Source organism: Culex pipiens, chromosome 1, assembly GCF_016801865.2.
Source record: "Culex pipiens pallens isolate TS chromosome 1, TS_CPP_V2, whole genome shotgun sequence".
NCBI classification, from domain to species: domain Eukaryota; kingdom Metazoa; phylum Arthropoda; class Insecta; order Diptera; family Culicidae; genus Culex; species Culex pipiens.
The window spans coordinates 28,867,106-28,887,888 of NC_068937.1; the positions used below are offsets into that span (position 1 = coordinate 28,867,106).

General features: G+C 34.7%; 4 protein-coding genes across 4 annotated transcripts in view; 2 read left to right on the forward strand and 2 right to left on the reverse strand.

The window, feature by feature from the left end:
- Nucleotides 1–2,593, reverse strand: LOC120413742 (zinc finger protein 197-like). Its single transcript, XM_039574667.2, has 2 exons — nt 2,523–2,593; nt 1–2,436 (listed from the first exon to the last, which is right to left on the reverse strand). The coding sequence occupies exon 2, from the start codon at nt 2,427–2,429 to the stop codon at nt 72–74; it is 2,358 nt and encodes a 785-aa protein (XP_039430601.1). The 5' UTR covers nt 2,430–2,436; nt 2,523–2,593; the 3' UTR covers nt 1–71.
- A 201-nt stretch (nt 2,594–2,794) lies between these two features.
- Nucleotides 2,795–4,373, forward strand: LOC120413726 (zinc finger protein ZFP2-like). Its single transcript, XM_039574652.2, has 2 exons — nt 2,795–3,192; nt 3,252–4,373. Exons 1-2 carry the CDS (start codon nt 2,840–2,842, stop codon nt 4,306–4,308), a joined length of 1,410 nt encoding a protein of 469 aa, XP_039430586.1. The 5' UTR covers nt 2,795–2,839; the 3' UTR covers nt 4,309–4,373.
- A 6-nt stretch (nt 4,374–4,379) lies between these two features.
- On the reverse strand, nt 4,380–8,316 carry LOC120413724 (gastrula zinc finger protein XlCGF57.1-like). The gene is made up of 3 exons (XM_039574651.2): nt 8,102–8,316; nt 6,919–8,028; nt 4,380–4,950 (listed from the first exon to the last, which is right to left on the reverse strand). The coding sequence occupies exons 1-3, from the start codon at nt 8,216–8,218 to the stop codon at nt 4,405–4,407; spliced, it is 1,773 nt and encodes a 590-aa protein (XP_039430585.1). The 5' UTR covers nt 8,219–8,316; the 3' UTR covers nt 4,380–4,404.
- A 3,413-nt stretch (nt 8,317–11,729) lies between these two features.
- LOC120413715 (ubiquinone biosynthesis monooxygenase COQ6, mitochondrial) overlaps nt 11,730–20,783 on the forward strand; it is a 44,158-nt gene continuing 35,104 nt past the window's right edge. Inside the window, exons 1-2 of the mRNA XM_039574638.2 lie at nt 11,730–12,018; nt 12,104–12,534. Coding sequence (XP_039430572.1) covers nt 11,835–12,018; nt 12,104–12,534 — 615 coding nt within the window. The 5' untranslated portion in view covers nt 11,730–11,834. The remainder of the gene's footprint in view (nt 12,019–12,103; nt 12,535–20,783) is intronic.

Consider the following 20,783-nt stretch of genomic DNA (forward strand, 5'->3'; position numbering starts at 1 on the left):
TAGAAAGCATTTCAAAATAAATAATTTATTCGATTACGCTAAGTCTACGCCTATCAACTTCCCCACAAAGCTCATGCCTTCGCTCCATCGTCTTCCTCCTCCTCCTCACTTTCTTCAAATCCACCCAATTTCGGCTCTTCAACCTCCAACTTGCACTCCCAGCTAGCTTCACCTTCCTCTTCCATCTCCATCGCCTGGTCCTCACTTGAACCCACCCCATCCGGATGGAACTTCCGCCGGTGATCCTTGACTTCCCCTGCCAGCGCAAAGCTCACCGGACAGCGATCGCACGCGTACGGCCCCGGAATGCCATGCTCGACAATATTGTGCCGGATCAGCGTCTTCCGGCACTTGTACGCCTTGCCGCACGGCTCGCAGTGGTGCCGTGACTGCTCGTGAACGTCCCGAACGTGCCGTTCGCACTTGATACGATCGTCGAATGCTTTCGCGCAGTACGGGCAGACGTTGACGGTTGGGTCCGCGTGGGTCTCCTCGTGCAGCCGGAGTTGCCGCAGCAAGCTGAAGCTTTTCCTGCACTTTGAACAGCTGAAGTAGTTGAACGCTCGCGATCGATGATTGTCTCGACTGCCTTTGTTCTTGAACGTTTTGTAGCACAGGTTGCAGCTGTACGGGCGGTTCTTGTCTGGTTTGCGCTTTTTTGGGAGGTGGACCTCGTTGGAATGCTGGCGAAGGGCTTCTACGGTTTTGAATTTTTGTTTGCAGGTGCAACATTTCCGCGGGCTGTAATGATCCCATCTGTAGTGTTTTAGGACGAGTTTTTTGGAGAAGAAAAGATCATCGCAAGCTGTGCAACGAAATAGTGTCTTCGGGAGCCTACCGTGCCGGACGTAATTCGTTTTGTTGATCAACTTGTAGCAGACATTGCACAGTTTGTTGTTGACTGCGTCCTCCTTCGGAGGATCGTCAACTTTATGTACTTGTTCAGCGTGCTCAAGCAGGCTTGATTCGTTGGGGAAGATGAGCAGGCAAGAGCAGCAGCGGCGCTGGGCAACCGCCTTGATTTCCTGGAAAAGTTCCGATTCATGAGCTGGTGAGTCGTCCACTGCTGAAGATTCGGCCTCTTCGTCGTCGTCGTCGTCGTCATTCTCGCTTTCTACAACATCAACCTTTCTTCCATCCTTGATCTCCCAGACTGCATCTAACGTATCTTCGTCTTCCTCGGGAGTCTCTTGTGGTTTTGCCGGATCTTCAACCTCGTTCTTGCAGACATCATCTTCTTTAAACATATCTTCGTCTTCCTCGGGAGACTCTTGTGTTTCTACCGGATCTTCGACCTCGATCTTCAAGACAACATTCCCTTCAATCGTATCTTCACCACTCTCGGTAACCTCGGTTCGACTTCCTGTAGATGCTGGGGCAACTTCCGGTTCTACCGTAGCTTCTTCAACCTCGATCTTCAATACAACATACTCTTCAAACGTATCGTCACCTTCCTCGATATCCTCGGTTCGGCTGGGGTGGTTCTCTGCGGATGCTGAATTCTCCAAGTGGTATTTCTTCACATGTCTAGCCATGCTACTCTTGTGATTAAAGCTAGTCGGGCAATGATGGCACTGGTGCCTTATTGGAACATCATGTTTATTCTTCCGGTGACTATTCAAATGTGTCCTGTACTCGTTGAAATCGGTGAAAACCTCAGCACAGCGTGTACACTTTTGGGAAAACGAATTATGATGAATGTACTCATGGGCACGTAGCGATTTCTGAGTTCTAAACGTCTTCCGACACTGCGAACACTTGAATGTCGCGTTCTCTTCGGTGCTCGGAGGCGAATGCACCTGACCGGAGCTGCAAACTTTCGCATGCCTGGTGACATGCCGCTTGGCGAGAAACAGCTCACCACAAGCCTTGCAGCGGAACAGCGTCTTGGGTGACTGCTTGTGTAGCTCCATGTACCGCTTGCCCACCAACCTGTAGCACACGTCGCAAACCTCTCTGTCCTTTGTAGCCATTGGCGTTTCGGCAACCGCGTATCGCTCCGTGCTATGCGCGACAAGTTCCTCAACGGTGTCGAAGAGCTGGTGGCACCCGCAGCAGCGTTGTTTGGTGTTTGGAATCTCTTCGAACGCATCCGTGTGCTGCAAGGTGGAAGATTCCTCCTTTTCATCCTCCTCAATCTGGCAAACCGAACTGGTTTCAACGACCGCCGCCTCCAGCATTTCCCGCAGCTTCCGGTCCGACTCCTGGCAGAGCACCCGCACCCGGTACGCCGCTCCCACGTCCAGCTGACATTGGACGCAGCACCACGCCGAAAGGTCCGCCTCGTCCGGACGCACTTCGATGTCGCCGACGAGGGCGACCAGCTGGGCGAGACTGTAGCCGTCGGCCGCCTGGCACTCGAACAGGTTCCAGGAGGCGTCCGGCGGCGTCGGTGCCGTGCAGACGCGGCAAATTACCGGCGTGGACATTGGGCGGCTGCAACAGATTTGTTCAGCGTTTTCAGTACATTCCATGTTCCGATTCGGGTCCGTGTTTTTTTCATGCTAAGGATCGTTCCATACCTGCGACAGTCGACTGGTCTTGTTGTTTGCTGGACGAAATTTGGTTTGTTTTCATCAATTTGTAAAGACAAACTGTCACAACGCAACGATAAAAACGATAAGCGTTTGTTTGACTGTCACAACACAAACGTCAACCGTCTGAATAGAGCTTTATGACGTTTCGCGAACACACACTAGCGCACCATTTGATTTTGCTGGTCGGACAAAATTTAACCTCAATCTTTTTCGTGTACGTACACGCAATACATGCGCACGTAGATAACTCTATAACAGAAAGTTGAGCCGGTTGAACTGTTTGTTTACATCCCAAGCTAGCAATGTCCACCCACGAAACGGACCGGTCCGAGGTGTGCCGCATCTGCACGGTTTTGACCGCGCCGGAAGCGTCCTCGAACCTGTTCGAGTGTCGCGTCGCCGACGGGTACAGCCTCGCCGAGGTGGTGGCCCTCGTCGGGGACATCGCGGTGCGCGCGGACGAGACCGGCCTGTCGGCGTGGTGCTGCTTCCAATGTCAGATGGACGTGGAAATGGCCTATCGGGTGCGGGTGCTGTGCCAGCAGTCGGACCGGCAGCTGCGCGAAATGCTGGAGGCTGCGGTGGTGATGGAACCGGAAGGGACGTTCGAGCTCGGTGCGGTCTGGAAGATGGAGGTGGAGGAGCCCGCGCTGGGGTGAGTAGCGGGGGTCGTTGTTTGGTGGACTCGGTGATGAACTTTTTTGAGTATTGTAGGGAGATGATGTACGAGGAGAATCATGGGGAGCAGATCGATTACGATGAGGAAGCAGAGGCGGAGTTGCTAGATCTCGAAGAGGAATCTTCCAATTCTCAGCAGGACAAATCAATGTTAGCGGATGTTTTCGAAGAAATTCCAAACACCAAAAAACGTTGCTGCGGATGCCATAAGCTCTTCGACAGCGTTGAAGAAATACTTGAACATAGCAAGAGAGAGCATGCGGTGATAAACCCACCGAAAGCTACAAAGGACAGAGATGTTTGCGACATCTGCTTCCGGTTTATGGAAAAACGATATCTGGAGTCACACAAAGAGACGCCCAAGACATTGTTCCGCTGTAGGACTTGTGGTGAACATTTCTTCACCCAGAAACAGGTCACCAGGCATTATTTCAACGAGCATGCTTCCACGAAAACTTGCTGCGGTTGTGAACTAACGTTCGACACGGAGGAAGACCTCCGGTTGCACTCGGACCAGGTCCATCTGCCGCACAAGGGTCAGGTGGATAAGGAGAATCCCAACCAGTGCAATATCTGCTACCAGACCTTTAGTTCCGATCTTGGACTGTACATCCATCGAAGCCGTCAGGGGAGTACCGAAGAGAAACAGAAGTACAAGTGTTCGCAATGTCCGAAACAGTTGTCGACACAGGAAGCGCTACAATTCCACGAGTACGGCCACCAGAACCCGTTCTCCTGGAAGTGTACACGCTGTGCCGAGGTGTTCACCGATTACAGCACGTACAAGACACATGCGAGCACCCACAAGGCGCCAAGGCTTACCTACGTTTGCGAAACGTGCGGTTTAGAGTTCCGGTATCAGATACTCCTACACAAACATGAGGCCACTCACGGTGGCCCAAAAAAGTTCAACTGTCAGCACTGTCCCTCTAGCTATACCCAAAAACGTCAACTGACCAGACATATGAACAAAGTCCACCAGGACATCCAAACATCAACGCTGGAGGGAGATTGTAACTCCAGCGAGAAAGAAGCTGACGATGACCTGGACAGCATGCTGGACCCTGAGCAACCAAAAGCACCGGAAATCTAGAATCTTAAATCGCTGTAAGACCATACCAGATAATAAAGAACTTTCGGATCCATAACAAACCAAGTCACAAATTCTCTTTCCACCCAATGTTTCCTCTCAACTTGCCAACAACAGCCCCTCCCCGTCGTCCACGCCGTCCCGCACCCCCTCCAGCAGCAACATCTCGATCTCGATCGGCCCGGCCCCATGCTCCTGACCTCCCTCCTCTCGCTCCTCACCCGCCTCCCCCTCCTCGTCCACAATGACCGTCAGCTCGCCCGCCTTGACCAGCTTCGCGCCCGGATGCGCCTTCAGGTGGCGCTTGAGCGCGTTCGAGTCGTTCAACCGCTTGGCCTCGCCGCACAGCCGGCACTGGTACGGGGACGGGTCGCCGTGGATGCGCATGTGGATGGTCAAATTACCGCGCAGTGCGAACGCCTTCTTGCAGACTACGCACGAGAAGGGCTTCTCGCCGCTGTGCAGGAACTTGTGGCCCTTGAGGTGGTTCAGCTGGCGGAACGACTGGTCGCACTGTTCGCACTTGAAGGGCCGGGAGTCGCTGTGGACTAGAAGGTGGGTTTTGAGCGATGATTCGTAGCCGAACTTTTTGTTGCACTGTTGGCACTCGTAGGGTTGCTCTTTGGTGTGACTGCGCAGGTGGACCTGGAAGGGGTGGAAAATGGTTTGAACTTTGCACAAATTGTAGGTATTTCTTGATCTGTAAGGTCGTCATCAAGATGATGTACAACTAATTTTCTTCTTCTTCAATCCCCGGGTCATGAGCTGTCACCAGATGCGTTGCCTTCTTACTCGGTCCTGGGCTGCTTCCAACCGGCTCTGAATTAGACACCAACTTCACCGGATAGATTGTCTGGTTCTGTTAGCGCGCACTGGACTCGGCCAGCCTTGGTGAGTTTCCGAATGCTTGGCTTGTCGTAGAGTTGCGTCAGCTCGTGGTTTCTTCTCCTCCATACATTGTTCTCACGCAAGCCGCAAAAGAACAACTCAAGCGTTTACAGGTCCTTCTCGGGTCCATAGAAAACGACCGGTTCTATCAGCTTTTCGTACATGGTGCACTTTGTACGCCGGAAAAGGTAACCAGACCTTAAGGTCTTGTGGAGTCTATAGTAAGCACGACAACCGGTAATGATACTCCTCCAAAACTCCCTGCTGCAGTTGTTGTCCAACGTAACTAACGATTCAAGGTACACTATCTCCTCCACAACTTGTAACTCTTCCCCGTCGATCGTCACGCTCGGTCCTATGCGAGCCCTAAGGGACTCGGTTTCTTCTGCCAGCAGATACTTCGTCTTCGCCACCTTCACCTTCAATCCAGTGTACTTCCTAGCCACCTCCTCGAACGTTCTGCCGACAATGTCGTTGGATAGCAGATGAACTGGCTGAACCGGCTGATAATTGTGCCCGAATGTTGAAGCCCAGTGTTAAAACAGAGGCCATTGCCAATGTTGAAACAGAGGCATTTGCTTGGATCGGACCCGAGATCTTCACGCAGGATCATGCAACATCCATCGTTGATTTCACCATTCTGGTCAGCTTCCCGGGAAAGCCATTCTCCGTCATGATTTTCCATAGCTCTTCGTGATCGATCGAATCGTACGCGGCTTTGAGATCGATGAACAGGCGGTGCGTTGGGATCTGGTACTCTCGTCATGGGTTTGCTGTCTGCGCAACTGTTTGTACGACTCTTTGTTCCGACGGGTGTTATGCAGCTGCCTTCTCGGCTCCCAAATTGGTGGAAATTTCATAGGGCTCCAGCAGGTCTCCAGAAGGGCTTCGCCGAACTCACCCTCGTCTGGCAACGCAGTTTCGAGTTCCCGCGCGAATTGGGAAGCGATCTCATGGTCCATTGGCGCAGCTCTGCCACCACCAGGTAGTGGTCAGAGCCGATGTCCGCCATACGGTTCTGACGTCGATTTCCGAGAAGTGCCGACCATCGATGAGAACATGGTCGATTTGTGCCTCCGTGACGTTTGGGGATCTCTAGGTGTACTTGTAAAGGGGGCTGTGCTGGAAGAAGGTACTACGTATGGTCATGTTTCGAGAGATAGCGGAATCGATGAGTCGTTCTTGTTCGTCTGCTGGTGGGCGTTGAACTTCCCAGCAACCGATCTAAACTCCTTCTCCTGGCCAACTTGAGCGTTTAAGTCGCCGATGACAATCTTGACGTCGTGTTTTGGATACGATGTCATCACCATTGCTTTCCATGAGCGGACTATGCACGTTACTGATGCTCAGATTGAAGAGTCGGCCCTTGATTCTCAACCGGCACTTTATGTCGTTGACTGAATACCACCCAATGTTCGTTGGAAAGAATGCGGTCGCTCCCATCGAAGTTGAGAGATCTGCAGTTCCACGTCCCTAGTTTCCAATCTTTGGTTCCCCGAAAAAAGGGTCGGCGTTCGGATAGGATCGCATCTGGAGCTCTCTGCACTTGGGTTTTACGGCGGTTGGTTGTAGCCATCATTCGATGATCTGTTAATATGTTTTAAAATGGTTCTGGAAACGATGACTTGAAGCGAGTATTGAAGTGTTGAAACTCGTTCGTGCCGTGATGTACTGACCTTCCTGAAATGATACAACTACAATTACAACCCCACAACGAAACCTCACCTTCAAATGCGCCATAATCTTGAAGTTCTTCCCGCAGAACGTGCACAAGATCTTCGCTTCCGAGTGGACCTGCTTGTGGCTGCGCAGATTCGTGTACATTTTGTGGCACACGTCGCACTCGGCCGGCACCAGCGTCTTGGGCTTCCGGTCATTCCTTTGCTGCTCCGGCCGCGTGTGCCGTACAGCGTGCAGTTTGAGCAGCTTGTTGGACTTGAACCGCTTGCAGCACGTCTCGCACGAGTAATTGCGCTCCTGGATGTGGGTCGAGTGGTGCGCTTCGAGGACCGTTTTTTGCGAAAACTCCTTCCCGCACAGATCGCACACGAACCGGCGCTCGCCCAGGTGGACACTCTTTATGTGTCGGCGCAGGTTCCGACTGCTCTTGTACGAGTTGGGACAGTTCTGGCAGGAGAAGTTACGCTCGCCGGTGTGAATGACTTCGTGACTTTGGAGGTGAGCCCGCCGGGAGAACCACCGGTCGCACTCTCGGCATTTGTACCGCTCCTTGCCGTGGGTTTTCACGTGCTGATACAGTTCCGTGCACTTCTCGAAGCTGGCCTCGCACGTTTCGCAGTGGAACCGCTTGTCGTGGGCGTTCCGTTCGACCTTCGGCTCCTCCAAACTCCCTTCTTCGTCTTCCTGCTCGAAGCAAATGTCGTCCTCCTGAACTTCTTGCTCCTCCAGATACTCCTCAATGGCGTACTTCACCGGAACCGCACTGTATAGCACGTCCACCCCGCTCTCAACCTCACTCCCCTCCACCTTCTGCTCCTCAATGATCCCGATCACCTCTCCAAGCGGTGCCTCCCCTTCCAAATCCTGATCCTGCGCCTCCACAATCAATCCATCTCCCTGCTCCTCCTCCTCCTCCTCCGGCAGACCCACATCATCCCGAATCTCCATCACGTACTCGACGGTCCCGCCGTCCTCCTCCTCCTCTTCCACCACCAATTCCCCCTCCACGCTCCCTTCCAACTTCAAGTGGGCCCGAATCTGGTCCTGCAGCCGCTGCTCGGCAGCTTCGCAGCGCAGCAGAAATTCGTACGCCACGTTCAGCGTGTTGACGCACTGGACGCAGATGCACCGGGGCAGCGGATCGTCGTCCTGGATCTGGCGGATGAACGCGTTAAAGTTACGGTCAACACTCTTCCCAGGCAGAAGGATTGAAGGTAACAAAACTTACCCGAATTGTGGTGAGCGAGGCGAGCTTGTCCGCGACGGCCAAGTTCAGCTTGTTCGTCAGATCGCACAGGTTCTCCTGGGACTCGCAGATGCGGCAAATTGTTTGGAATATCTCCATTTTTTCACTATTTGGAAATTATTCTAAAAAACACTTTAAATTTTCACGATTCTCACGTTGTTTTTGTCTTTTTGTCTGATTTGAGAGTAATTTTGACAGCTGTTTGTTTTGACAAAGATGGGCTTGTTTGATTTGGTCGAATTTTCAAATGGCAGAATAGACTGTGACAAAAAATCGAAACGAATCAAATTTAATCAATTTAAAATCAAGCAAACGTGCAAGCAAAACATTGTTTACATTAGCAACGAGCAGGATGAACTCTTTGTTTACACTTTAACATTTCGAGTGTTTTTTTTAAAGGACCTATAACAAGACCTATCCAGCTTTTTAAGCGAAAATGGTGTTCGAATGGTGAACGCCCGAAATGACAGAATCACGCAGTGGTACCAACATTACAAAAAAAGTGTGCCATATGACATGACAGCCGCATTTTTTTTTCTAATGTTGGTGTTACTGCGCGATTTTGACATTTCGGACGTTCAACATTCGAACGCCATCTTCGCTTAAAAACCTGGATAAGCTATTGCCTTTCATATCTGTAACAACTTTTCAATAGGGCGAAACCCTCAGATGTAAACAAACTGAGTTTTTGTCAGAATCATATAAAGCGAACAAAACTGATTCTAAAACACCCTCCATCATCACAAAATTCCGAAAATACGTAGTTTTACAAGCAAAAAACAAAAGGGCTAATCAACAACATGAATCAAAACAAACCAATTTGAGTTTTCGCCCTTGTGTTTTCATCCAATCACGAGGGGCGAATGTAGTGTTTTCTGCAAGTTCCGACGTATATTTAGAAACATTAAATTTTCGTTATAATTTAGTGAATTTTAACCTGACAATCCTCAAAATGGATCAAAATGTATGTTTTTAATGTCTCTGACCACAATTCCACAACAAACACAGATTTGTATGATCCTAAATACATAACTTTTTAATTTCAATTATTGTAGTATCGGATCTGGTCTGGATTCACAATCTAGATATGAAGGTCCATAATTTACCGGTTCTTGGGACATACGGGGATTCTGGGTCGAGCAGTTGCAGGACAAAAAGTTAGTGTAGGGAGGTTTAGGAGGAATGCCGTACAAAATCATCGCATCCGTAACCATTGAAGCTAAGCAAAGATTGAGAAGGCAGGATGGTGTCGCGGGGTGGCCTAGTCGTCAGGTGCCATTTCTCCCACTTCCGGTGGGGACACTCCAAGGAACGACACTTCAATATAGACCACATCGTCAAACCAACTTGCTACTTACGGTGTATCCTAGCTCAACGAGTCTTGGCCTGAACCGGACTCCTTATGAAGGCTTTCTAGACCAATTTTTTATCACTGAGGTTGCAAATATCACTGTATTATCACAGACAAACAGACATGAAACTCTTTTCTATTCCATCGCCAACGAAAACGGTCAATTCAAATTCAAACAAGCAAAAACATGGATGCCATAGTACCGCAACGAGACACGATCAAGAATGATGTCGCCACCGTACACTTTGACGTTTCTTGAATTGATTGGTTGTGTGTGTGAGCGCGGGATATTTCTGTTTATGCCGCTTGATTGCTGTTGCAGCAGAACAAAAAGCACGAGGTTTTGTGAAAATCAAAGGAAAAATTGCATAAGAACATCGTTTTGATCAAATTTGATTCAAATTTGCTATGAAATGATACAGGAGTTTTTGATAAACTAAAAGAACTGTTATTTTGGGAGATTTTTGAATCCACGTTGTTGTTTTTTGCATCATCAACTGCGAAAGCAAAATATTCCTATTGAGATTCTCGTTAATTTCGCCACTCCGTTTAAAATAAACACAAAAGTTTTCTTTCCTAGCTCCTCCTTGTTCACTTTAGCCAAGGCCTTTTGACCTGCCTTTGTCACCCTGTACAAATGATGGTTCATGTCTGTTCCGGACCACGGAGTGGAATCTGCTGCGGAACGCCGTACGAAAGAGGATACCACAATGCAATGTTTCTGGTGCAGCAACTGTTTAATTTGCATTCTTTGACGCCATCGCGTGGAACTTTGGCAGCATTTTTCCCGATAATTTGTCTGATTCAAAAAAAAACTTACCCTCGAACATAACAATGTTTCATTACATAAACAACATACAAACGTCATTTTTCTTTTGTACACGCTTAATCGGATAAGGGGAAGAGGGTACACTCTTATAGTGGTTTATTGAAACGACGAGGTTTCCGCAACAGGACTGCAGATCGCGCTAGTGTGCAGCCCAATTTTGAATTTTCTTGTGGGGACGATGGATTTTTTGAAAAAATCAACTAAGATTCACGTCTGTTTGTCTGTGGTATTATCACTGACTGTAACGTTTCACAATGATAAAATAGTTGTTTCACCACTTTTTTCTTTAAAAACCCGAAAAGTGAACAAAATCCAAAAGGGCGAATCTGTTGTTTACTTTTGCTTTGTGGCGTAACCTGACGGGCTAAACCGTTGTTTTGGTTGAGTGGGTGGCGAATACGGTGGGGCGAAAATGGAGTCACGCTCTTCAAAAAGGCGTACCGTAAACTGGGGTCAATCGGGACACATGGGGCGAATTGGGACAGCAGTTTTAACCATGTTGGAGCACAATATTTTGATTTTTCAGGTTGGTTTCGGTTAGAACAGACTCAGGTCAACAAAATGTGTACATCCATTTCCAAATTTAAAAGCTTTAAGTGCTCTAGAAACTGCTGTCCCTATTCAGACTGTAGTCCCGATTCACCCCAGATTACGGTAATTTGTTTTTCTCAATTTTAAAAAGCAAAAACACCTTAATTAATTTCAAATTGCTCTCTATGATGAAATTATTGCTATTTTCTATTACGTTTTGAAAAAAATGATGGTTTTCATGCTTTTTTGTGGAAATAGGAATTCATCGGAATTGGGTCCTAAAATGAAGCTTAGATTGCTGATATTATTGTTTACAGCGATAAAGCTTATTTTTCTAAGTACAATGACCCTTTGTACGACCACAAAGAGTTTAAAAAGGATTTATAAATCAATTTTGAAAAATTAACCTCGCGGTCCTTCTTGACAGAAAAGCTCCTACTTGAAAGCTTGTTCCAAGGGGACCATAGTTGATCCATCAAAAAAATGTTGTCTAGTCAAAAAAAAATTTTGCATTAAAATGAAAAAAAGTGATCAGAAATGGTTTTTAATCGTGTTTTTTACCGTTGTATATAAAAATTTACATAGGGCTTTAGTACCCAATTGCAAAATTTTGAATGTTGATTTTCCCGAAACGACAGGATCGTAGGTTTCGCCCTTTTGAAATGTTGTTACTGATATGTTAAGGAACTTTTTTTAAGACTCTAGAATTAAACTTCAAAACAGAGATAAAGCCAGATAAAGCACTAAAAAAATTATAAATTTAATCTAGATATTCAAACAAACCTTTTTGTTTCACAATTTTTACAAAATAATTTTCGACGAAATCGGCCAATCCCACGAGGGAAGTGAAACACGCCGACCGGACACAAATCAAAACAAAAAACCTTCATTTTTTGTTTACTGTTGACAAATATTGCGAAACATCTGTGCGGTGATCTGTGCAAATCGTGATTTTCCAGATTCCGGTATTCATTTCGGATCGAAAAGTGGTGCCGCGACAAAATATGACGTCGCTAGTCGGTAGTTTATCGCGGAGTGTGCTCCGGAAGCCGTTTCTGGTGCCGGTCCAGTGGCGCTGTTTGAGCGCGGTCGCGGCTACGGAAAGTGCCGGTGAAAATCCGGCGGAACACTTTGATATTGTGATCGCCGGCGGCGGAATGGTTGGCACGACACTGGCCTGTGCACTTGGTAGGAAGTTTTCCGGAATGCCATAACACTCAACAAACGTCAAATTTGCCATAATGGCGGAATGATGCTATAATTTTCCTTCCAGGCAAAAACCCGCGCCTCTCGGACCGACGTATCCTGCTGCTGGAGGCCGCCCCGGGTTTTAAGCAGCCCTCGACGGCCACCTACAGCAACCGGGTGTCGGCCATCAGCAAGGGAACGCACCGGTTGATGAAGGCGATCGGTGCGTGGCCCCAGATTGAGGCGACCCGGGTCAAACCGGTGCTGAAGATGCAGGTATGGGACGCGTGTTCCGATGCGCAGATCACGTTCAACTACGACGATCTGGCGGAGAACATTTCCTGGATTGTGGAAAACGACGTGCTGCTGGCCAGTGTGTACCGGCAGCTGGAAACGGTCAAGAGCGTGGAGATTCGGTACGGTGCCAGGATGGAGTCGTGCAGTTTAATGCGCGACGGAGCGGACGCTAGCACGGTGCAGCTGAGCAACGGCGGCAGGATCAAGTGCGAGCTGTTGGTAAGTACGAACAAGATTTTTTTTTGTAGTTTTCAAGTCGCCGGAAAAACCAGGGAGAGCACAAAAAGCAAAAAAATCCAAGCTGTCCGGTGACGGATGGTGCTCGATCCGTGCTTCAGTCATCACTGCTCTGTTGAGCAAGCAGCACCACCAGAAAAATGAAAAAAAAAAATATGCTTTACATCTTCAGCGCTTTGCGGATCATAATTTTGAACAAAACGGTCCTTTTCAGACAACAATTCCAAAAACCTAAAATTAAGAACTTGAAGAATTTTTAAGAATTTAAGAATTTAAGAATTTAAGAATTTAAGAATTTAAGAATTTAAGAATTTAAGAATTTAAGAATTTAAGAATTTAAGAATTTAAGAATTTAAGAATTTAAGAATTTAAGAATTTAAGAATTTAAGAATTTAAGAATTTAAGAATTTAAGAATTTAAGAATTTAAGAATTTAAGAATTTAAGAATTTAAGAATTTAAGAATTTAAGAATTTAAGAATTTAAGAATTTAAGAATTTAAGAATTTAAGAATTTAAGAATTTAAGAATTTAAGAATTTAAGAATTTAAGAATTTAAGAATTTAAGAATTTAAGAATTTAAGAATTTAAGAATTTAAGAATTTAAGAATTTAAGAATTTAAGAATTTAAGAATTTAAGAATTTAAGAATTTAAGAATTTAAGAATTTAAGAATTTAAGAATTTAAGAATTTAAGAATTTAAGAATTTAAGAATTTAAGAATTTAAGAATTTAAGAATTTAAGAATTTAAGAATTTAAGAATTTAAGAATTTAAGAACTTAAGAATTTAAGAATTTAAGAATTTAAGAATTTAAGAATTTAAGAATTTAAGAATGTATAAATTTCAGAATTTCAGAATTTAAGAATTTAAGAATTTAAGAATTTAAGAATTTAAGAATTTAAGAATTTAAGAATTTAAGAATTTAAGAATTTAAGAATTTAAGAATTTAAGAATTTAAGAATTTAAGAATTTAAGAATTTAAGAATTTAAGAATTTAAGAATTTAAGAATTTAAGAATTTAAGAATTTAAGAATTTAAGAATTTAAGAATTTAAGAATTTAAGAATTTAAGAATTTAAGAATTTAAGAATTTAAGAATTTAAGAATTTAAGAATTTAAGAATTTAAGAATTTAAGAATTTAAGAATTTAAGAATTTAAGAATTTAAGAATTTAAGAATTTAAGAATTTAAGAATTTAAGAATTTAAGAATTTAAGAATTTAAGAATTTAAGAATTTAAGAATTTAAGAATTTAAGAATTTAAGAATTTAAGAATTTAAGAATTTAAGAATTTAAGAATTTAAGAATTTAAGAATTTAAGAATTTAAGAATTTAAGAATTTAAGAATTTAAGAATTTAAGAATTTAAGAATTTAAGAATTTAAGAATGTATAAATTTCAGAATTTAAGAATTTCAGAATTTAAGAATTTAAGAATTTAAGAATTTAAGAATTTAAGAATTTAAGAATTTAAGAATTTAAGAATTTAAGAATTTAAAAATTTAAGAATGTATAAATTTCAGAATTTAAGAATTTAAGAATTTAAGAATTTAAGAATTTAAGAATTTAAGAATTTAAGAATTTAAGAATTTAAGAATTTAAGAATTTAAGAATTTAAGAATTTAAGAATTTAAGAATTTAAGAATTTAAGAATTTAAGAATTTAAGAATTTAAGAATTTAAGAATTTAAGAATTTAAGAATTTAAGAATTTAAGAATTTAAGAATTTAAGAATTTAAGAATTTAAGAATTTAAGAATTTAAGAATTTAAGAATTTAAGAATTTAAGAATTTAAGAATTTAAGAATTTAAGAATTTAAGAATTTAAGAATTTAAGAATTTAAGAATTTAAGAATTTAAGAATTTAAGAATTTAAGAATTTAAGAATTTAAGAATTTAAGAATTTAAGAATTTAAGAATTTAAGAATTTAAGAATTTAAGAATTTAAGAATTTAAGAATTTAAGAATTTAAGAATTTAAGAATTTAAGAATTTAAGAATTTAAGAATTTAAGAATTTAAGAATTTAAGAATTTAAGAATTTAAGAATTTAAGAATTTAAGAATTTAAGAATTTAAGAATTTAAGAATTTAAGAATTTAAGAATTTAAGAATTTAAGAATTTAAGAATTTAAGAATTTAAGAATTTAAGAATTTAAGAATTTAAGAATTTAAGAATTTAAGAATTTAAGAATTTAAGAATTTAAGAATTTAAGAATTTAAGAATTTAAGAATTTAAGAATTTAAGAATTTAAGAATTTAAGAATTTAAGAATTTAAGAATTTAAGAATTTAAGAATTTAAGAATTTAAGAATTTAAGAATTTAAGAATTTAAGAATTTAAGAATTTAAGAATTTAAGAATTTAAGAATTTAAGAATTTAAGAATTTAAGAATTTAAGAATTTAAGAATTTAAGAATTTAAGAATTTAAGAATTTAAGAATTTAAGAATTTAAGAATTTAAGAATTTAAGAATTTAAGAATTTAAGAATTTAAGAATTTAAGAATTTAAGAATTTAAGAATTTAAGAATTTAAGAATTTAAGAATTTAAGAATTTAAGAATTTAAGAATTTAAGAATTTAAGAATTTAAGAATTTAAGAATTTAAGAATTTAAGAATTTAAGAATTTAAGAATTTAAGAATTTAAGAATTTAAGAATTTAAGAATTTAAGAATTTAAGAATTTAAGAATTTAAGAATTTAAGAATTTAAGAATTTAAGAATTTAAGAATTTAAGAATTTAAGAATTTAAGAATTTAAGAATTTAAGAATTTAAGAATTTAAGAATTTAAGAATTTAAGAATTTAAGAATTTAAGAATTTAAGAATTTAAGAATTTAAGAATTTAAGAATTTAAGAATTTAAGAATTTAAGAATTTAAGAATTTAAGAATTTAAGAATTTAAGAATTTAAGAATTTAAGAATTTAAGAATTTAAGAATTTAAGAATTTAAGAATTTAAGAATTTAAGAATTTAAGAATTTAAGAATTTAAGAATTTAAGAATTTAAGAATTTAAGAATTTAAGAATTTAAGAATTTAAGAATTTAAGAATTTAAGAATTTAAGAATTTAAGAATTTAAGAATTTAAGAATTTAAGAATTTAAGAATTTAAGAATTTAAGAATTTAAGAATTTAAGAATTTAAGAATTTAAGAATTTAAGAATTTAAGAATTTAAGAATTTAAGAATTTAAGAATTTAAGAATTTAAGAATTTAAGAATTTAAGAATTTAAGAATTTAAGAATTTAAGAATTTAAGAATTTAAGAATTTAAGAATTTAAGAATTTAAGAATTTAAGAATTTAAGAATTTAAGAATTTAAGAATTTAAGAATTTAAGAATTTAAGAATTTAAGAATTTAAGAATTTAAGAATTTAAGAATTTAAGAATTTAAGAATTTAAGAATTTAAGAATTTAAGAATTTAAGAATTTAAGAATTTAAGAATTTAAGAATTTAAGAATTTAAGAATTTAAGAATTTAAGAATTTAAGAATTTAAGAATTTAAGAATTTAAGAATTTAAGAATTTAAGAATTTAAGAATTTAAGAATTTAAGAATTTAAGAATTTAAGAATTTAAGAATTTAAGAATTTAAGAATTTAAGAATTTAAGAATTTAAGAATTTAAGAATTTAAGAATTTAAGAATTTAAGAATTTAAGAATTTAAGAATTTAAGAATTTAAGAATTTAAGAATTTAAGAATTTAAGAATTTAAGAATTTAAGAATTTAAGAATTTAAGAATTTAAGAATTTAAGAATTTAAGAATTTAAGAATTTAAGAATTTAAGAATTTAAGAATTTAAGAATTTAAGAATTTAAGAATTTAAGAATTTAAGAATTTAAGAATGTATAAATTTCAGAATTTAAGAATTTCAGAATTTAAGAATTTAAGAATTTAAGAATTTAAGAATTTAAGAATTTAAGAATTTAAGAATTTAAGAATTTAAAAATTTAAGAATGTATAAATTTCAGAATTTAAGAATTTCAGAATTTAAGAATTTAAGAATTTAAGAATTTAAGAATTTAAGAATTTAAGAATTTAAGAATTTAAGAATTTAAGAATTTAAGAATTTAAGAATTTAAGAATTTAAGAATTTAAGAATTTAAGAATTTAAGAATTTTAGAATTTAAGAATTTAAGAATTTAAGAATTTAAGAATTTAAGAATTTAAGAATTTAAGAATTTAAGAATTTAAGAATTTAAGAATTTAAGAATTTAAGAATTTAAGAATTTAAGAATTTAAGAATTTAAGAATTTAAGAATTTAAGAATTTAAGAATTTAAGAATTTAAGAATTTAAGAATTTAAGAATTTAAGAATTTAAGAATTTAAGAATTTAAGAATTTAAGAATTTAAGAATTTAAGAATTTAAGAATTTAAGAATTTAAGAATTTAAGAATTTAAGAATTTAAGAATTTAAGAATTTAAGAATTTAAGAATTTAAGAATTTAAGAATTTAAGAATTTAAGAATTTAAGAATTTAGAATTTAAGAATTTAAGAATTTAAGAATTTAAGAATTTAAGAATTTAAGAATTTAAGAATTTAAGAATTTAAGAATTTAAGAATTTAAGAATTTAAGAATTTAAGAATTTAAGAATTTAAGAATTTAAGAATTTAAGAATTTAAGAATTTAAGAATTTAAGAATTTAAGAATTTAAGAATTTAAGAATTTAAGAATTTAAGAATTTAAGAATTTAAGAATTTAAGAATTTAAGAATTTAAGAATTTAAGAATTTAAGAATTTAAGAATTTAAGAATTTAAGAATTTAAGAATTTAAGAATTTAAGAATTTAAGAATTTAAGAATTTAAGAATTTAAGAATTTAAGAATTTAAGAATTTAAGAATTTAAGAATTTAAGAATTTAAGAATTTAAGAATTTAAGAATTTAAGAATTTAAGAATTTAAGAATTTAAGAATTTAAGAATTTAAGAATTTAAGAATTTAAGAATTTAAGAATTTAAGAATTTAAGAATTTAAGAATTTAAGAATTTAAGAATTTAAGAATTTAAGAATTTAAGAATTTAAGAATTTAAGAATTTAAGAATTTAAGAATTTAAGAATTTAAGAATTTAAGAATTTAAGAATTTAAGAATTTAAGAATTTAAGAATTTAAGAATTTAAGAATTTAAGAATTTAAGAATTTAAGAATTTAAGAATTTAAGAATTTAAGAATTTAAGAATTTAAGAATTTAAGAATTTAAGAATTTAAGAATTTAAGAATTTAAGAATTTAAGAATTTAAGAATTTAAGAATTTAAGAATTTAAGAATTTAAGAATTTAAGAATTTAAGAATTTAAGAATTTAAGAATTTAAGAATTTAAGAATTTAAGAATTTAAGAATTTAAGAATTTAAGAATTTAAGAATTTAAGAATTTAAGAATTTAAGAATTTAAGAATTTAAGAATTTAAGAATTTAAGAATTTAAGAATTTAAGAATTTAAGAATTTAAGAATTTAAGAATTTAAGAATTTAAGAATTTAAATTTAAGAATTTAAGAATTTAAGAATTTAAGAATTTAAGAATTTAAGAATTTAAGAATTTAAGAATTTAAGAATTTAAGAATTTAAGAATTTAAAAATTTAAGAATTTAAGAATTTAAGAATTTAAGAATTTCAGAATTTAAGAATTTAAGAATTTAAGAATTTAAGAATTTAAGAATTTAAGAATTTAAGAATTTAAGAATTTAAGAATTTAAGAATTTAAGAATTTAAGAATTTAAGAATTTAAGAATTTAAGAATTTAAGAATTTAAGAATTTAAGAATTTAAGAATTTAAGAATTTAAGAATTTAAGAATTTAAGAATTTAAGAATTTAAGAATTTAAGAATTTAAGAATTTAAGAATTTAAGAATTTAAGAATTTAAGAATTTAAGAATTTAAGAATTTAAGAATTTAAGAATTTAAGAATTTAAGAATTTAAGAATTTAAGAATTTAAGAATTTAAGAATTTAAGAATTTAAGAATTTAAGAATTTAAGAATTTAAGAATTTAAGAATTTAAGAATTTAAGAATTTAAGAATTTAAGAATTTAAGAATTTAAGAATTTAAGAATTTAAGAATTTAAGAATTTAAGAATTTAAGAATTTAAGAATTTAAGAATTTAAGAATTTAAGAATTTAAGAATTTAAGAATTTAAGAATTTAAGAATTTAAGAATTTAAGAATTTAAGAATTTAAGAATTTAAGAATTTAAGAATTTAAGAATTTAAGAATTTAAGAATTTAAGAATTTAAGAATTTAAGAATTTAAGAATTTAAGAATTTAAGAATTTAAGAATTTAAGAATTTAAGAATTTAAGAATTTAAGAATTTAAGAATTTAAGAATTTAAGAATTTAAGAATTTAAGAATTTAAGAATTTAAGAATTTAAGAATTTAAGAATTTAAGAATTTAAGAATTTAAGAATTTAAGAATTTAAGAATTTAAGAATTTAAGAATTTAAGAATTTAAGAATTTAAGAATTTAAGAATTTAAGAATTTAAGAATTTAAGAATTTAAGAATTTAAGAATTTAAGAATTTAAGAATTTAAGAATTTAAGAATTTAAGAATTTAAGAATTTAAGAATTTAAGAATTTAAGAATTTAAGAATTTAAGAATTTAAAAATTTAAGAATGTATAAATTTCAGAATTTAAGAATTTCAGAATTTAAGAATTTAAGAATTTAAGAATTTAAGAATTTAAGAATTTAAGAATTTAAGAATTTAAGAATTTAAGAATTTAAGAATTTAAGAATTTAAGAATTTAAGAATTTAAGAATTTAAGAATTTAAGAATTTAAGAATTTAAGAATTTAAGAATTTAAGAATTTAAGAATTTAAGAATTTAAGAATTTAAGAATTTAAGAATTTAAGAATTTAAGAATTTAAGAATTTAAGAATTTAAGAATTTAAGAATTTAAGAATTTAAGAATTTAAGAATTTAAGAATTTAAGAATTTAAGAATTTAAGAATTTAAGAATTTAAGAATTTAAGAATTTAAGAATTTAAGAATTTAAGAATTTAAGAATTTAAGAATTTAAGAATTTAAGAATTTAAGAATTTAAGAATTTAAGAATTTAAGAATTTAAGAATTTAAGAATTTAAGAATTTAAGAATTTAAGAATTTAAGAATTTAAGAATTTAAGAATTTAAGAATTTAAGAATTTAAGAATTTAAGAATTTAAGAATTTAAGAATTTAAGAATTTAAGAATTTAAGAATTTAAGAATTTAAGAATTTAAGAATTTAAGAATTTAAGAATTTAAGAATTTAAAAATTTAAGAATGTATAAATTTCAGAATTTAAGAATTTCAGAATTTAAGAATTTAAGAATTTAAGAATTTAAGAATTTAAGAATTTAAGAATTTAAGAATTTAAGAATTTAAGAATTTAAGAATTTAAGAATTTAAGAATTAAAGAATTTAAGAATTTAAGAATTTAAGAATTTAAGAATTTAAGAATTTAAGAATTTAAGAATTTAAGAATTTAAGAATTTAAGAATTTAAGAATTTAAGAATTTAAGAATTTAAGAATTTAAGAATTTAAGAATTTAAGAATTTAAGAATTTAAGAATTTAAGAATTTAAGAATTTAAGAATTTAAGAATTTAAGAATTTAAGAATTTAAGAATTTAAGAATTTAAGAATTTAAGAATTTAAGAATTTAAGAATTTAAAAATTTAAGAATGTATAAATTTCAGAATTTAAGAATTTCAGAATTTAAGAATTTAAGAATTTAAGAATTTAAGAATTTAAGAATTTAAGAATTTAAGAATTTAAGAATTTAAGAATTTAAGAATTTAAGAATTTAAGAATTTAAGAATTTAAGAATTTAAAAATTTAAGAATGTATAAATTTCAGAATTTAAGAATTTCAGAATTTAAGAATTTAAGAATTTAAGAATTTAAGAATTTAAGAATTTAAGAATTTAAGAATTTAAGAATTTAAGAATTTAAGAATTTAAGAATTTAAGAATTTAAGAATTTAAGAATTTAAGAATTTAAGAATTTAAGAATTTAAGAATTTAAGAATTTAAGAATTTAAGAATTTAAGAATTTAAGAATTTAAGAATTTAAGAATTTAAGAATTTAAGAATTTAAGAATTTAAGAATTTAAGAATTTAAGAATTTAAGAATTTAAGAATTTAAGAATTTAAGAATTTAAGAATTTAAGAATTTAAGAATTTAAGAATTTAAGAATTTAAGAATTTAAGAATTTAAGAATTTAAGAATTTAAGAATTTAAGAATTTAAGAATTTAAGAATTTAAGAATTT

Excerpts from the sequence above, each read along its gene's own strand:
- LOC120413742 (XM_039574667.2), bottom strand. The coding sequence starts at position 2,429 with ATGTCCACGCCGGTAATTTGCCGCGTCTGCACGGCACCGACGCCGCCG.
- LOC120413726 (XM_039574652.2), top strand. The coding sequence starts at position 2,840 with ATGTCCACCCACGAAACGGACCGGTCCGAGGTGTGCCGCATCTGCACG. Across the intron at positions 3,193-3,251 it reads GTGGAGGAGCCCGCGCTGGG|GGAGATGATGTACGAGGAGA; the intron begins GTGAGTAGCGGG and ends TGAGTATTGTAG.
- LOC120413724 (XM_039574651.2), bottom strand. The coding sequence starts at position 8,218 with ATGGAGATATTCCAAACAATTTGCCGCATCTGCGAGTCCCAGGAGAAC. Across the intron at positions 8,029-8,101 it reads CCTCGCTCACCACAATTCGG|ATCCAGGACGACGATCCGCT; the intron begins GTAAGTTTTGTT and ends TTCATCCGCCAG. Across the intron at positions 4,951-6,918 it reads AGATTATGGCGCATTTGAAG|GTCCACCTGCGCAGTCACAC; the intron begins GTGAGGTTTCGT and ends CACCCCTTCCAG.